A 13,667-nucleotide genomic window follows, 5' to 3' on the forward strand; every position below is an offset into this window, starting at 1 on the left:
GTAAATGGTAATTTTTTTTTCAACAACACTTATACTATCTACTGAGGTTAGTTTAAAAAATTCAAATTAGACTTTTTATTCGTTTTTTTAAATCTAATTTAAACTGTATATAGATCAATTTTTTATATCTGTTTGGTTTAATTTGTCTTTTTAGAATTATTTTTTTTATACTGTGAGTTTGTATTCATATTTATTTTTATAGGTTAGGTTTAAACGCACTGGACATGCCGATTATAAAATCAATTTAACAAGAATTATATATATTTAAATATTTTGTAAAAAAAAAAAAGAAGCATTAACTACATTTTTCAGAGAGAATGTTTATAATATTGTAAGTAATAATTATTTAGTAGAATTTTTTTTTATTTTAATTGTTAATATTTATAATTATATTCATATTTAATTTGCAATTTTTCTTTATTTTTATGTAATTAATTTATTTAAAATATTTCTTTAATAATTGTTTTCAAAAATTTAAACAGAAATTTTATTATCTCCATTGGTCACACGTATTTCGAAATGGTTCAGAGCAAAGCTAAAATTGTAACGAAGTGGGGAATAAAATGAGAAGTAATATCACTTCCTGTACATGTTAAAGTAGACGTTATTCGTCTGCACTAAGTCTGCAATCCGCATTAGTCTGTTCGGGATTGTCGAGTTGGTGGGTGTGTGCGTTCCATTCATATAAGATATCTTAGAGAAATTTAAATCAAGTTTTCCAAATCAGCCATGGGTGGTAAGTTTTAACTAAAAAAAAATTGTCTATTCTTTTTAATTGAAATGTTTCGTCCATTTTATCATTCTAAAATTGACGAGTTTCATTCATCAAACAAACTTTAACCGGTCTCAAGACCTCATGACCTTCAATCACAGGGAGATTCACTTGTTTTTTAACTGTCCATCATGATTTTTTTTCTTTTTTTTTTTTTTTGATATTCTAATTTTTTTGCAATCGTTTTATAATATTATTAATCGCATGTTTTTTTCATTGAGTCGAATAGAAAAAATATATATATTAAAAAGATAACGTCATTTTATACAATAAAAGATAAATAGGTGTAATACATATTCATTTATTTCTTTTTGATTTCTATTTAGTTTTTGATTGATACTAATTGCATAATGACGTATACAGTGTCGTTATTGTTGATTTGAAATCAAGAATCTTTTATTGAGAATTTGGTGACTATGTTTTTTTGACGACGATAGTTATTTATTTTACTATTTAAAAAATGTTACCCCTTTTTAAAAAGATTTGTAACTTAAATTTTTTATTTTAAATAAATTGGCGTTTTTTTTTTTAATTTCGCGAGCGGTAAATCTGAATTTTTATTTTTTACTTTATTCACGATTTTTGCTGTCAAAGTAAACTTTTATTTTCAATTAGAAAATAGTGCATTCATAGAAAACAAAAAATTGAAAATAAAAATTAATATAATTTTTTTGATTTTTTTTTTAATTTTTGGGATTAAAAGCAAAAAAATTAGAATTTTTTTTTCTCGTAAGGATAAAAAATGATTCAAACAATTAATACATAGAGATAAAATCGAGTGAAAGTAATTTAAATGAAGCATTATGTAATTTATTTTGTGGATCTTTTTTTTAAGCAGATGTTTGTCAGCTTGAATTCCGTTCTGAAATATAGAAATAGAATTGGGGTTTTAAAGACGATTAAAGAATGTTGAAGATTGCTTTATAAGGTGCTGGTAAAGAAGTACCTTCCTCACACGAGAAAATAAGTCACGTACGTTGTTGGTATCTCCAGAGGTTTATTCTTGTCTGTCTGATGAGGGAGAAGCTGAAAGGCTGCTTGCCAAATGTCCAGTGTATCCTATACGATAGTTATTTTTTATGTTTTAGAATTTTTAAAAATTTTTTCCAAGACCTTGAAATGCCTTGAGAGAAATTTTCAAATTTTTCTCTTATTTACTTTCAGTTGTAAATATTTCTTCAATTTATGAAAAAAAAAAGTTTAACGTTTTTACATTTTTTTTTTTAAGTTCGTATACAGTTTTCTTGTTATCAAAAGGATACAATATCTAGTATATGCAAAATAATCGGATATTAAATAATGGTTGACATTCATATAAAGAAACTTGAATCACTTGATACAGTCTTCCTGGAGCTCAAAATTAACAACCCCCTCTTTCTCTCTTTCTCTTACACATCTGTCGTATTAATATACATATACATAATTTTACTGAGTAGAAGCTTATCTACCATTTCTTTTTAAGTGAGTGGTTAAATTACAATGGAAAAAAAAATATCTAAATATAAATCAATTAAAATATTTCATTCAACTATAACATTTTTGAGAATATTTCGCTATAATTCAAATTGTCAATTTGGTTAAAATATTTTTTCAAAATTGAAAAATTCTATAATTTCTTATCTTTATTTATTAATTTTCTATTTAATTTAAAAGAAAAGGTCTCCACAAAAAATTGAAAATCTATTTTTTTTTCGTTTTTAAATTTGCTAATTTTTTCTTTGATTTTTAATTCTAAAGTTATATTCAAATTTGACTTAGGGGATTGAGAATCTTCTTTTTTTTATCATAGGATAGATTTTTTTTTCCCTGTGGAAGTACTTTAGAGAATAATTGTTTTATGAATAAGCTTGACCTAAGACAAGGTGTAGAAATGCTTTTCACATAAATGTAAGGCCAGTTTGCTATTATAAGCGAACCGGTGTGTAAATATAAATGCACAACGGCGTTCTGTACTTTACTAGCTCTCGGGTTTCGTCTCCGTGTCATAATATACGCGAATACTCGGCTCGCTACCTCCGCTGCTTCTCTCAAAGGAAAGATATGTTTTTCTATTTTTAAATCAAACTGATGCGCGGACAAGAAATAATAAGATTCCTACTCATTATTTCAATTTAAATGAGCAAATGAAAATTATTATTTTTAATAATAGTCTTTGTCAGTCAGTCAACCTTTTTTTTTTTTAAGGTGATTCACCTGGCTGCAATCTGTAACAAAAATTTTCATCACGACTTTTATTTCTATTACTTTCTTTTTTTTACAAATTTTTCTGCTTAACTGGAGAAATTTTTTTTTTATTAATTTGTTTTTTCTTTTTTATAGTATGGAAAAAAAGTCGGTTAGTTTTGAAAATTATTTGATTATAATTAAGAAAAATAAAATTAAAACAAAACTACAACAGAATGTAATATTCTCGAAAATTAATTAAAAATGTAATTTGAAATAAATGGTGAAATTTAAATTGATTTTTAACAAAATTTTCATCTCTCTTTTTTTTCTCATTCGATGGTTTTTATATACTAAATAGAAGTTTGTAAATTACACAAGTCGAATATTTGACAAGCAAAAACATCTATTATTGTGATATACATAAAAGGAATCTGATATTCTAGTCTTCTTCTCTCGTTTTCCTATTTTCTACTTTGCCTTGTCCTTCACCCACGAAGAATAGTGTTTTTATAGTAATTCCTTTTAGTTTAAATTGTGTTTCAATTTTAATAAAAAAAAAAAATCTCATCTCGATTATTAAACAATTTTTTTTTCTATTTAAAATTTAAGTAGGATTCATTTAATACATAATAGCTTTACTAATGTTTTAATTTATTAAAAAAAAAACTTTTTCATCTATATGTGATTATCTTTTACAAATGCATAATGCATCTTTGATCAAGATTAAAAAACATGCAGTAAAATAGATTATGAATGACTTAATGCCATTCATTAATGATAAAATTATTGATGTAGTATATCGATAAGATTTTTTGAATTTCAAACTAATTTTCAATAAACGCAATTTCGCTGTTTTCTTTAAATAAATAAATTAAATTTTTTTTTTAAAATTGCATTGCACATATATTTATTTACTATTTTGTATATTATTTAAAAATTTTCCGTTTTATCTCAATTTTGTTTTTGCTAATATTTTTAATTTTCATTTTGTTTTAAATAATTGAATCTTCAATAGGAAGAATTTGATTTTCCGTTTTTCTTTTTAATTTTTTTTTCCTTGCATTTTGATATTGCAATCATATTTAATAATAATGGTTTGCATAATGGTTCTTTAAAATGGCTTGTACTTAATTCACGATGTCCAGTTATTTTAAAAGGTTATCGTAGATTTGATAATCACTCCGCTCAGTGACAAAAGTAAAATTAATTATATCGGCAATGTAGGTATCACTGACCCAAAAATACACTGATATAATTCTGTTATGATTATGTTTGAGCCTCTTGTGTTCATTACTTGAAATATTAATTTAATCATCTAAAATTAGACATAATTTTATATTTACGCAAAATGAATGTATTTTGATTTACATTATATTATTTAAATGATTTTTCAAGTGAATGTAAAATATTTCACTGAATTTATAAAAATTTGAAAATTTGTGTTTCAGTTCACTTTTGTAATTACATATAATTATATTTTGCTATAGAAAGAGAGAAAGAAAGTTGTGAAATTCTGATGCAAGCTTTTTGAAAAAATGAATATATTTTGGCAAAATTTTCGATTAGAATTTCATGAAGGAAATAACGTGGACATTTGGAAGAAACACGTGTAATTATCTCAGGATGTACGCAGAACTTTAGAAGTATGAAGATTGAGAAGTTTAAATTTCATGAGCCAAGACGACTTCAAGTCGCAATTTACACGTGCCAACAATTGCGTATGAAATGTTAGAAACGGAAAAACAGGCTTGCAAACAAATAGCAATTTTTTTTAAATGATTGTTTATTATTATTTATTTTATTCATTACGTTTTGTTATTTGTTTCAATTATATATATTTCAATTATTACAATTTCAATTACTTAATTTAATAATTATGGATTAATTTTTTTTTACTTCAATTTCTTTAATTAATAATTTTTATTAAAACGTCGTTTCATTTGATTTTATTTATTTTCATAAAAGAATATTATTGAATTTCATTATATCAATGAAAGTAAAAAAAAATAAATAAATAAATAAAAACTGAAAAAAAATTTCTTATGTACAATAGACCTGCGGTACCAAATAGTTGGATTATTATAAGTCTAGCCGTATATATCCTCTATGAAGATCTGAGAAGAAGCAATTCTGAGATCAGATGTCTAAATATAACACGTTTTGGAAGATTGCCAATATTGTATTCTCACCTGTTTTTTTTACATGATATGCTTTTCCCACTTTCACCTAATTAATAAATTTTTATCATTTTTATGAATGAAAAAGAGATACTGATTTTAATTATTTTGATTTAAATTTCTTTGAATATTTTAAATTAGATTTTTATTGAAATTACCATTTTAAATATATAAAATAGTGCATATATTTTATTTAAATCATAAATTATCTTGTGATTTTATACAACAATTATAAAAAATGTAATGTTTGTCAAATAGTTATTTCAAATATGTGTAATAAAAAAAGAATTATTTCGTTAAAGTGTTAGGAAGAAATTAATTTTCCCTGATAGTAAAAATAGGGTTTGTTTCATTCTCTGGGTATTGATTTCGGAAACATGTAACATTGTTTTTATGACTAGGCAATGTTCAAAAATTTAAACGTAATAATAATTTTTCCTCAAAATATACTATTTTTATCTTGGCAACGATACATAATTCTATTTTATGATATTTTGCTTATAGTTCATAGCCATTTCTAATTTTCTCGTAAAATTTTCCTCATTCTCTTTCTTCATAAATATAGTTTTGATATCGTCTTTGAATTTAATTCAATATCACTTATATCTATTATAAATAAAATTTTCTATTCTTATAATATAATAGAAATAAAAAGATAATAAAAAAATAATTAATGATAAGATAAATAAAAAATTAATTACACGAATTTCTTTGGTAATTTCTAACTTTTTTCAAAAAAAAAAACAAATATGAATATTGATTGAAAATTGTTGTGATTTGTATATTCTATTAATTTAATTAATGATTTTTCTTTTTTTTTTTGCATTACAGGCTTTGCGTGGGTTACGTTAGCCACAAATGATTCGTATTCATTGGGAGCATTGGTCTTGGCTCATTCTTTAAAACGAGCTGGCACACAACATGATCTTGTTGCACTGATAACGCCGGGTGTAACAAATGTAATGAGGTACTAATGATAAAGAAAATCAGATTTTTCTTTTATTAATTCAATTTTTAAGATTCTTTTATTCTTAATTTTAAATTTTTTAAAAAACAAAGATTAAAAATTTTTTTAAATCTATTTTTTTTTGTCACTCTTGAACTCTAAAGACATGACTGGTGAAAAAATATTTTCATATTTGTCATGAACCACATCGAATTGAAGTTACCTTGCAATTTGAAAATTACAGTCTATCATTGTTGCCAATTTGAACACTAGCCAAAGAAAGAAAATGTTACTCTTGACATTGACCAAGAATCAGCAGGGTCATTAACTGTCAACGAACGAAATAAAAACAATTGCAAATCATATTTGTTAACATATTTTGAGAACATATATTAAGTTTCTTTCTCTTTTTTTACAGAGAAAAATTAGCAGCAGTATTTTCATTAGTCCAGGAAGTTAATATTCTTGATTCGAAAGATGAATCGAATCTTCGACTTTTAGCCAGGCCAGAATTGGGTATCACCTTCACTAAATTGCATTGTTGGAGGCTGACACAATATGAAAAATGTGTATTCGTCGATGCTGATGCTCTCGTTAGTTTTTTTTTTTCTTTATTTTGTATATTTATATTTGTTTAAAATAATTTATAAGTTAATAATTAAATGCTAATAATAATTAATTAATTATTGATAAATTATATAATTAAAAAAGAACAATATTTTTCAGGTAATTAGAAATTGTGACGAATTATTTGATCGGGAAGAATTGTCAGCGGCTCCGGATGTTGGATGGCCAGATTGCTTTAATTCTGGTGTATTTGTATTTAAACCTTCTCAACAAACTTATGATTCTTTGATTGCTTTTGCGACAGCGCAAGGATCCTTTGATGGAGGCGATCAGGGTCTTTTGAATATGTTTTTTAGTGATTGGTCACAAAAAGATATATCCAAACATCTTCCCTTTATTTACAACATGTGTTCCAGTGCTACGTACTCCTATCTTCCTGCTTTCAAACAGTAAAAAATATTAGAATTTCTTGTGTGTTTTTAATTTGTCAATTTTTAAACTTTTATTATTTAAAATGTTCATTATTTCGATTTTTTACCATCTTGAAAATTTTCAATTCTTTCTCTTGAATCACAAACCAAAAATGTCGAATTATAATAATTGGAAACATATTAAAATTTAAAAACAATAAAAGTTTTTAAAAATTCAAATAACAATTATAGTAAATAAATATTAAATTTCGAATTTAAAAATTTTTCAGATTTGGAAATGAGGTCAGGATTATTCACTTTATTGGTTCTACAAAACCATGGCTACAGTACTTCGATACTCTCACTGGAATTGTACAACCGCCATTGGATTCAAATCATATTCAGCCACTTTTACAGATTTGGTGGAACATCTTCTGTGATAATGTGCATCCTCAACTTAATCCTGATATGGTGAGTCGAGTTTTTGAAAAAAAAAACCGAGTTATTGTGCAACATTTTAATTTTTTTTTTTATTGCTTAATTTTACTCTCGCCTTTCATCTTTGAAAATTTGTTTTCTCAAATAATATTAAACTTAAGTAATGTGTTTTTGTTGATTTTACAAGCTAATCAATCTATGCAGGGACTCAATAAATAATTGTCACGAGGTAAGATTATAGTAAACGAATAGAAATATGTTTCTATTTTTAAAATAGAAAAACATTTTATTAGATTTCAATGTGTGTTTACAATTAGAATACGTGTAAATATATATTTAGTAAATTGGTTTAGGATTTTACATTGTAAATAGAAATTGTAAAAACAAATTGTTTTTGTAATGTTTGCAAATTTTTTGTCTTTCTTTTATTGTTGAGATTTTATTTTATTTTGAAATATTTAATACTTTGTGCGCAATAAAATCAATTTTCTTTTAGAAAAGTAATTTTTATGTATGATTCTTTGAACTTCTTTTTATTCTCAAATTGCACTTTTTAAAATGTTGCATATATGTATAGAAAGCTTTTCTATCATTTAGAAAAAAAATCGTTCATTTCATTTTTTTTAAATTATTCCTCTGAAATTTAGTTTAAATTTTCTAAATTAATTTAGTTTTCTCGACAGTGTCTATTTTTTTTATTGCTATTTTGCATGTAACTTTTTTCTTACTTGTTTTTTTAAAGGGTTTTCCAATTTTTTAATTTTCTTCTATTAATTAGAGTAAGCTATAGACGAAAATTGCACAGCCAATAAGTAATGCTGTAACTTGAATTTTTATTTGCGAATGTTAATCAATTCCATTAAAATTCATAAGTCAATTGAATTAATTTAAATTAAAATATTAGAAATTAATGAAACAATTTTAAAAAAATGGACACTGTTACTCTAGTTTGTTACTAACATATTGAGTGTGCATTTTTCTGTTTTCGCATGATGCTTGCAAAGGCCACCAGCACTTTGGCTTCATCCTGGCACAATGTTCCCTCTTATTCTCCAATCTCCACACAAAATCGTATTACATTCCAAAATTTGACAAATGAGACGGTTAATGATTTAAATTTCAACAAGCCTGATTTTTCTGACTTTAAAGATCCCTGGGACAATTATCTACCTCATTTAGATCCATTTTTACAAATTCCTCAGCAAGTGACACAAGAAATTTCAAAAGACTCGGGACAATTATTGCAAAGGCCGGATAATGTTAATAAAATAGATAATCGTATTTTTAATGAACATATAGAAAATAATCAAGAAGAATACAACAGGTCGCAAGAAATTTGTCAAGGGAATAATTATCAAGAGAATTATCAACACAATAATTATCAAGAGAATAATTATAAACAGAATAATTGTCAAGATAATTATTACCAACAAAATAATTATCAAGATAATAATTATCAGCAGAATAATTATCAAGAGAGTAGTTGTCAATCTACAACAAATTATTATCATTCTAGTCATGAACAATCATCATCATCAGAGGAATATCATTCTAGCCAAAAATTATCATCACATCTAGAAGAATTGTGTTGGCAACATCAAGAAGTTCAAACACATCAAGAAAACAAAATTTCTAGTGAATTTCATAATCATCATCATAATCATCATCAATTTCAAGAACAGCGGCAATCGTGTAATGACGAGAGTTTTATCGAATCTCAAAAAAATATGTCTAGAGAAATTTTCGAAACCGGTGAAAAATTAGCTTTAAAAGACAATTTAAAAATTGACGAACAGACTGACAATCACACAATATCCTCTCATCCTCTTAATATCCGAGTAATTCCTAAAAAAGTAGCATCACAATCTGAACTGTGCAAAATAGAAGAACACTTAGAGAGTAAAGATGTAAGTAAAAGGTTCTTATTTATTTTCATAAACGAACCAAAATATATAAATACTAAATAGTTGAAAAACATAATAATCGTTTTAGGAAAATTATTATCTTCCCCTGATTATAACATATTGATATATTTTTTTATTATATTATCATTATTATTTTATATTGCACTATTAATTACAACAAATTGTAAATATAAAATTTCCTATTGATCTCATGTATGTGTGTATATATATTATATATAAATAAAGGCGCACTACTCAAATGATTAGAATTTAGTTCTCACGAATATATATATTTTTTAAATTTGTATCTTTGTAATTTTTTATACGCTATTTTTATTATTATTTGTTAACTAGACTGGATTAGCTGGGGCATTGGCGCAATTAACATTAGGTGAAGCAAGAAGTAATGAACAAGTTGCATTCGAGGAGCATATGAGAAAACAGAGTTGGGAACAAGGACAAATCGATTATTTGGGTCGTGATAGTTTTGATAATATTTGGAAGAAAATTTCCGAGACACTAGCTTCACATCCAGAACGTGAAATATCTCCTCCATTGGTAAATTATTATTGATTGATTATTATTAATAATTATGTCAAGAAATTTAATTTAATTTTAATTTACAAATTTTTTTTTTCTATTTGAAAGGATCAACTAGAAATGAAAAAGGATATTGCCGAATCTCCTGTCATTGTTAAATCTGAAGAAGAAGAAGAAGAAGAAGTAGAAAAACCTGGTACGTATTTAAAAGAATAAAAATTTAGAAAATTAATTCTTTATTTCGAATATCTATGAAAACAATGGTTTTTTTTAACAATTTTAATTGTAAAGAAAAACAATTTTTCTCGCAAATGTATGATTTGAGCATAATAAGCGATTAACGTGCTCTAAATATTCGCGCTTTGTATATTTATTTTTGTTTTTTTGTTCATAATACAAAATATGGCATGTTTTTATTTGATGTTAAAAAAATTAAAATTTGTTGTAGAATACTTATAATGATCTTAATTTAATAATATAATGATAAACTTAATTTTTTTTTTCCTATTTGCTATTTACTATTTGACACATTTATTTTAAATAAAGAAATAAAATAAATGCTAAAAGAAGAAAGGAAGAAATAGAAGTAAAAAAAAAATGTTAGTAGAAAATTTTGAAATTTGTAATAATTTTTTAATTCGTAAAAATTGTGACATGGATTAATAATCAGTTTGAGTGTTCGAATTTTGAAACAGGAGCAGAGAAGAGCAACTAACAGATCCTGGCGTCATAGCCTTGCTGCGAATTGCATTGTCATTTTGCTTATTGGGGTAAATATTAAAAAAGAAAAAAAAAACAAGGATAATTTTAAAAAGTTAAATTCTCTCGACACATTTATACAAAAACTTGTCATGAAAATATTCTCTATTTGTCAAATTTTACACGAAAGCATTAAATTTTATTATTTTTAATATAAAATTTACAAATTCTTAACATTTTTTTATTGAAATTTTATGTTAATTTTTTATAATTTGAAATCAATTTTGAAATTTAGTTACTTTTTTGGGCTTTCATCATTCTTAATATTACAAAAATCATAATATCGTTTCATATAATTCACATTTTTTTTTTAAAGAATTTTCAAAAAGGGAAATGTCAAAATATTTTTTAACTTGCAATTTTTGTTTTTATTAATGCTTTATTATTTTAGTTTTGCAAGGCTTGTCACTAATATATTATGGAATAAAAAAATTGATTTAATTTATTATTTATCAATATTGTTATGAAACAATTCATTCATCATCATTTATCATCATTATAATACTCCATAAAACAATCACTACTAAATAGTATGTATTGATTTTTTCAGTAGGATTCTTTTTTTTCACATAATATAATTTCAGTAGATTTATTTGTAAAGAATTTGAATTTTTTAATAATTTGCAAAATTTTTCTTATTCAGCAACAAATGAAACTACAGACCAGAAAGAGCCTTCTGCCATATCCGCACCGATTACCACAGATATTCAAGGATCAGTTACAGTTGTTGTTTCGCAAATAATTGAAGAACCTGTCGCCGAGAAGGAAAAGGATTCTGGATCAACAATTTTGGAACAAGTTCAACAAATTCCAATTTCTCAAGATATTCCCGTTTCTGAAGCAATTTCAGTGGCCGAATCTGTTTCACAAAGTTCAAGTCTTCCTACGGCAATTCCAGTGGTTCCACTTTTGGAGACTTCGATTATTCCATCGGAAGTTCCGGAATCAGTTGTGATTTCTGAACAACAACTTGGAGAATTTGCTATTCCTCAGGAAACAATTTCGAAGGAACCTGTTGTTTGCCAAATTCCCAATCTTCAACCAATACTACCTCCAGAAACGTCCACCTTACAAGAGAGTCAAATTCAAGAAACTTCCGTTCAAGAAAAACCGGTTCCAATACAAGTAGCGGAATCAGTTTTACAAGCCGAGCCAAAAGAATCCGTTTCTCAAGTTACTTCACCAGTGGGTGAGGAAGCAATTTCCTCGATTGTCTCCGTCGTTCAAGAATCTGCTCTAGCCATTTCGGAAGCTTTAATTAGTCCCCCAACTTCGGATGTTGCTCCAAAACTTGAAAATGGTTGTGCAGATCATTCAACTGAAATTTTAACTCCCCAAATTCCTGCTGCGATTGTTCCACCAGAACCTTTAATCACTCAAGCCGAGGTGCCAATTCAACATGAAATCAAAGAAGCAGATGTCAAAAAAGAAGAAGAAGTAGTTGTGTCGCAACCAAAAGAAGCGACAGAGACGAAGGAAAAATCAGAATCAAAATCGGTAACACAACAAGAAGAGAAAAAAGAAACCGAACCCTCGGAAGCAAAGGAATCACAAGAAGTTGTAAAACCCAAAGAAACAAAACTTGAACGTCGAAAATCAAGTTCCATGGAGAAACCTCTATTACCATCATGTGAGCCAAAATTGACGGTACAAATTCCTCAGAGCAAGCCAAGTGAAATTTCAGGTCTTGTTCAAAAACCACGTGAAGAGAGAAAAAAATCATTATCCTCATCAAGTTCCACGGAAAAATCCAGTGAAACTGAAACACAACAAGAACGTCGTCCAATGAGATCAAAAGAGATGAAAGTTCCTCCCACACCAACAGTCACTGAAGCAACACCACCCACAAGTCCACCAATAAATCCCGAACTCGTCGAGGGTGGAACAAAAGTAACAACAAAAAAAGTTGTCAAAAAAATTGTCAAAAAACAATCCACAGAAGAATCTGAAGACGCTGCCGAGGGTTCAGAATCATCGACCGGCAAAAAAGTGACAAAAAAAGTTGTTAAGAAAGTAGTGAAAAAGAAAGAATCCTCAGAAGGTGGTGAAGGTTCAACAGAAAAGGGGAAAAAAATTGTGAAAAAAGGAACACAACTTGAGACTGATAAATCTGTACCAGAAACACCTCCTCCGGCTAGTTCCGAAGCTCCTGTACCACCAAAGAGAAAAGTAAAATCAAGTACAACGACAACAACAAAAGGAACAACGAGTAAAAAATCTGACACGGAACTGTGATAATCGAGAAAACAAAATATATTAATACTTTGACAATAATACAAATTAACAGCACATTAATTAAAAAAAAAAAAAAAAAAAAGAAAGATGTCTAGAAAAAGCATTGTGTGTGAAAATTGAAGGATATGAACTAGTTGGATAGATTTTTTTTATAATTTAATTAATAATGCACCTTATCGTTCAATATTTGACACAATGCTGTGATTTTTTAGAACAGTCCAAGAGTCATAAACGTATCATTTAATTATTATTTATAAAAAAAAATCATACCATGTGTTTTTTTCTATTGCATATTATTTGTACTGATCATAGTTTAGTATTTGCTTCTTTTGTTTTTTATAATATGAATTTTAATATATATATATTAATTCTTTGAATTTTTAATTATTCCTTGTTAATACTCATCAGTTTTTACTAATTTTTTTTTTTTTTTTTTTTTGCATTATCAATTTTTATTCTATATAGTTATTCAAGGATTTGTTCTCTCGAGTATTCGAAATAATCAGCTTTATTTTAAATATTTTATCTTTACGCTTAATTGATTTAAAAAATACAATATCTTATTATTTTTACAATATTATATATTATGTACAACGGACATTTTGGCAAACAAAAATAATATACAACAATGGCCTTTTTCAAATATTGTAATTTGTGAAATAAAGCAAAATACTTTTGTATATATACAAGAAAAATCTATTTTACTTATCAAACTAAATCATTCACTCATGAAATTAAAAATTAACTTAGCAA

The 13,667-nt window shown here is 26.2% G+C and overlaps 1 protein-coding gene across 3 annotated transcripts; it reads left to right on the forward strand.

Annotated features, from left to right (window-relative positions):
• Nucleotides 1–202: 202 nt before the first annotated feature.
• LOC127286422 (nucleolar and coiled-body phosphoprotein 1) lies at nt 203–13,291 on the forward strand. Of its 3 annotated transcripts, XR_007843742.1 has the most exons (11): nt 203–331; nt 483–736; nt 5,947–6,082; nt 6,480–6,654; nt 6,788–7,077; nt 7,329–7,509; nt 8,481–9,383; nt 9,735–9,938; nt 10,029–10,116; nt 10,616–10,690; nt 11,323–11,449. XR_007843742.1 is itself a non-coding variant. In XM_051312846.1 (10 exons), exons 2-10 carry the CDS (start codon nt 730–732, stop codon nt 12,912–12,914), a joined length of 3,576 nt encoding a protein of 1,191 aa, XP_051168803.1. In that variant the 5' UTR covers nt 203–331; nt 483–729; the 3' UTR covers nt 12,915–13,291. The 3 variants fall into 3 exon arrangements, 2 of the variants coding, with proteins under 2 accessions (XP_051168803.1, XP_051168804.1); XM_051312846.1 differs by lacking the exon at nt 10,616–10,690 and having other exon boundaries at nt 11,323–13,291; XM_051312847.1 differs by lacking the exons at nt 8,481–9,383; nt 10,616–10,690 and having other exon boundaries at nt 11,323–13,291.
• The last annotated feature ends 376 nt before the right edge of the window (nt 13,292–13,667 follow it).

The sequence above is a fragment of the Leptopilina boulardi genome, unplaced genomic scaffold (assembly GCF_019393585.1).
Source record: "Leptopilina boulardi isolate dan_hultmark-lab unplaced genomic scaffold, ZJU_Lbou_2.1 LbouV2_354, whole genome shotgun sequence".
Classification (NCBI taxonomy): domain Eukaryota; kingdom Metazoa; phylum Arthropoda; class Insecta; order Hymenoptera; family Figitidae; genus Leptopilina; species Leptopilina boulardi.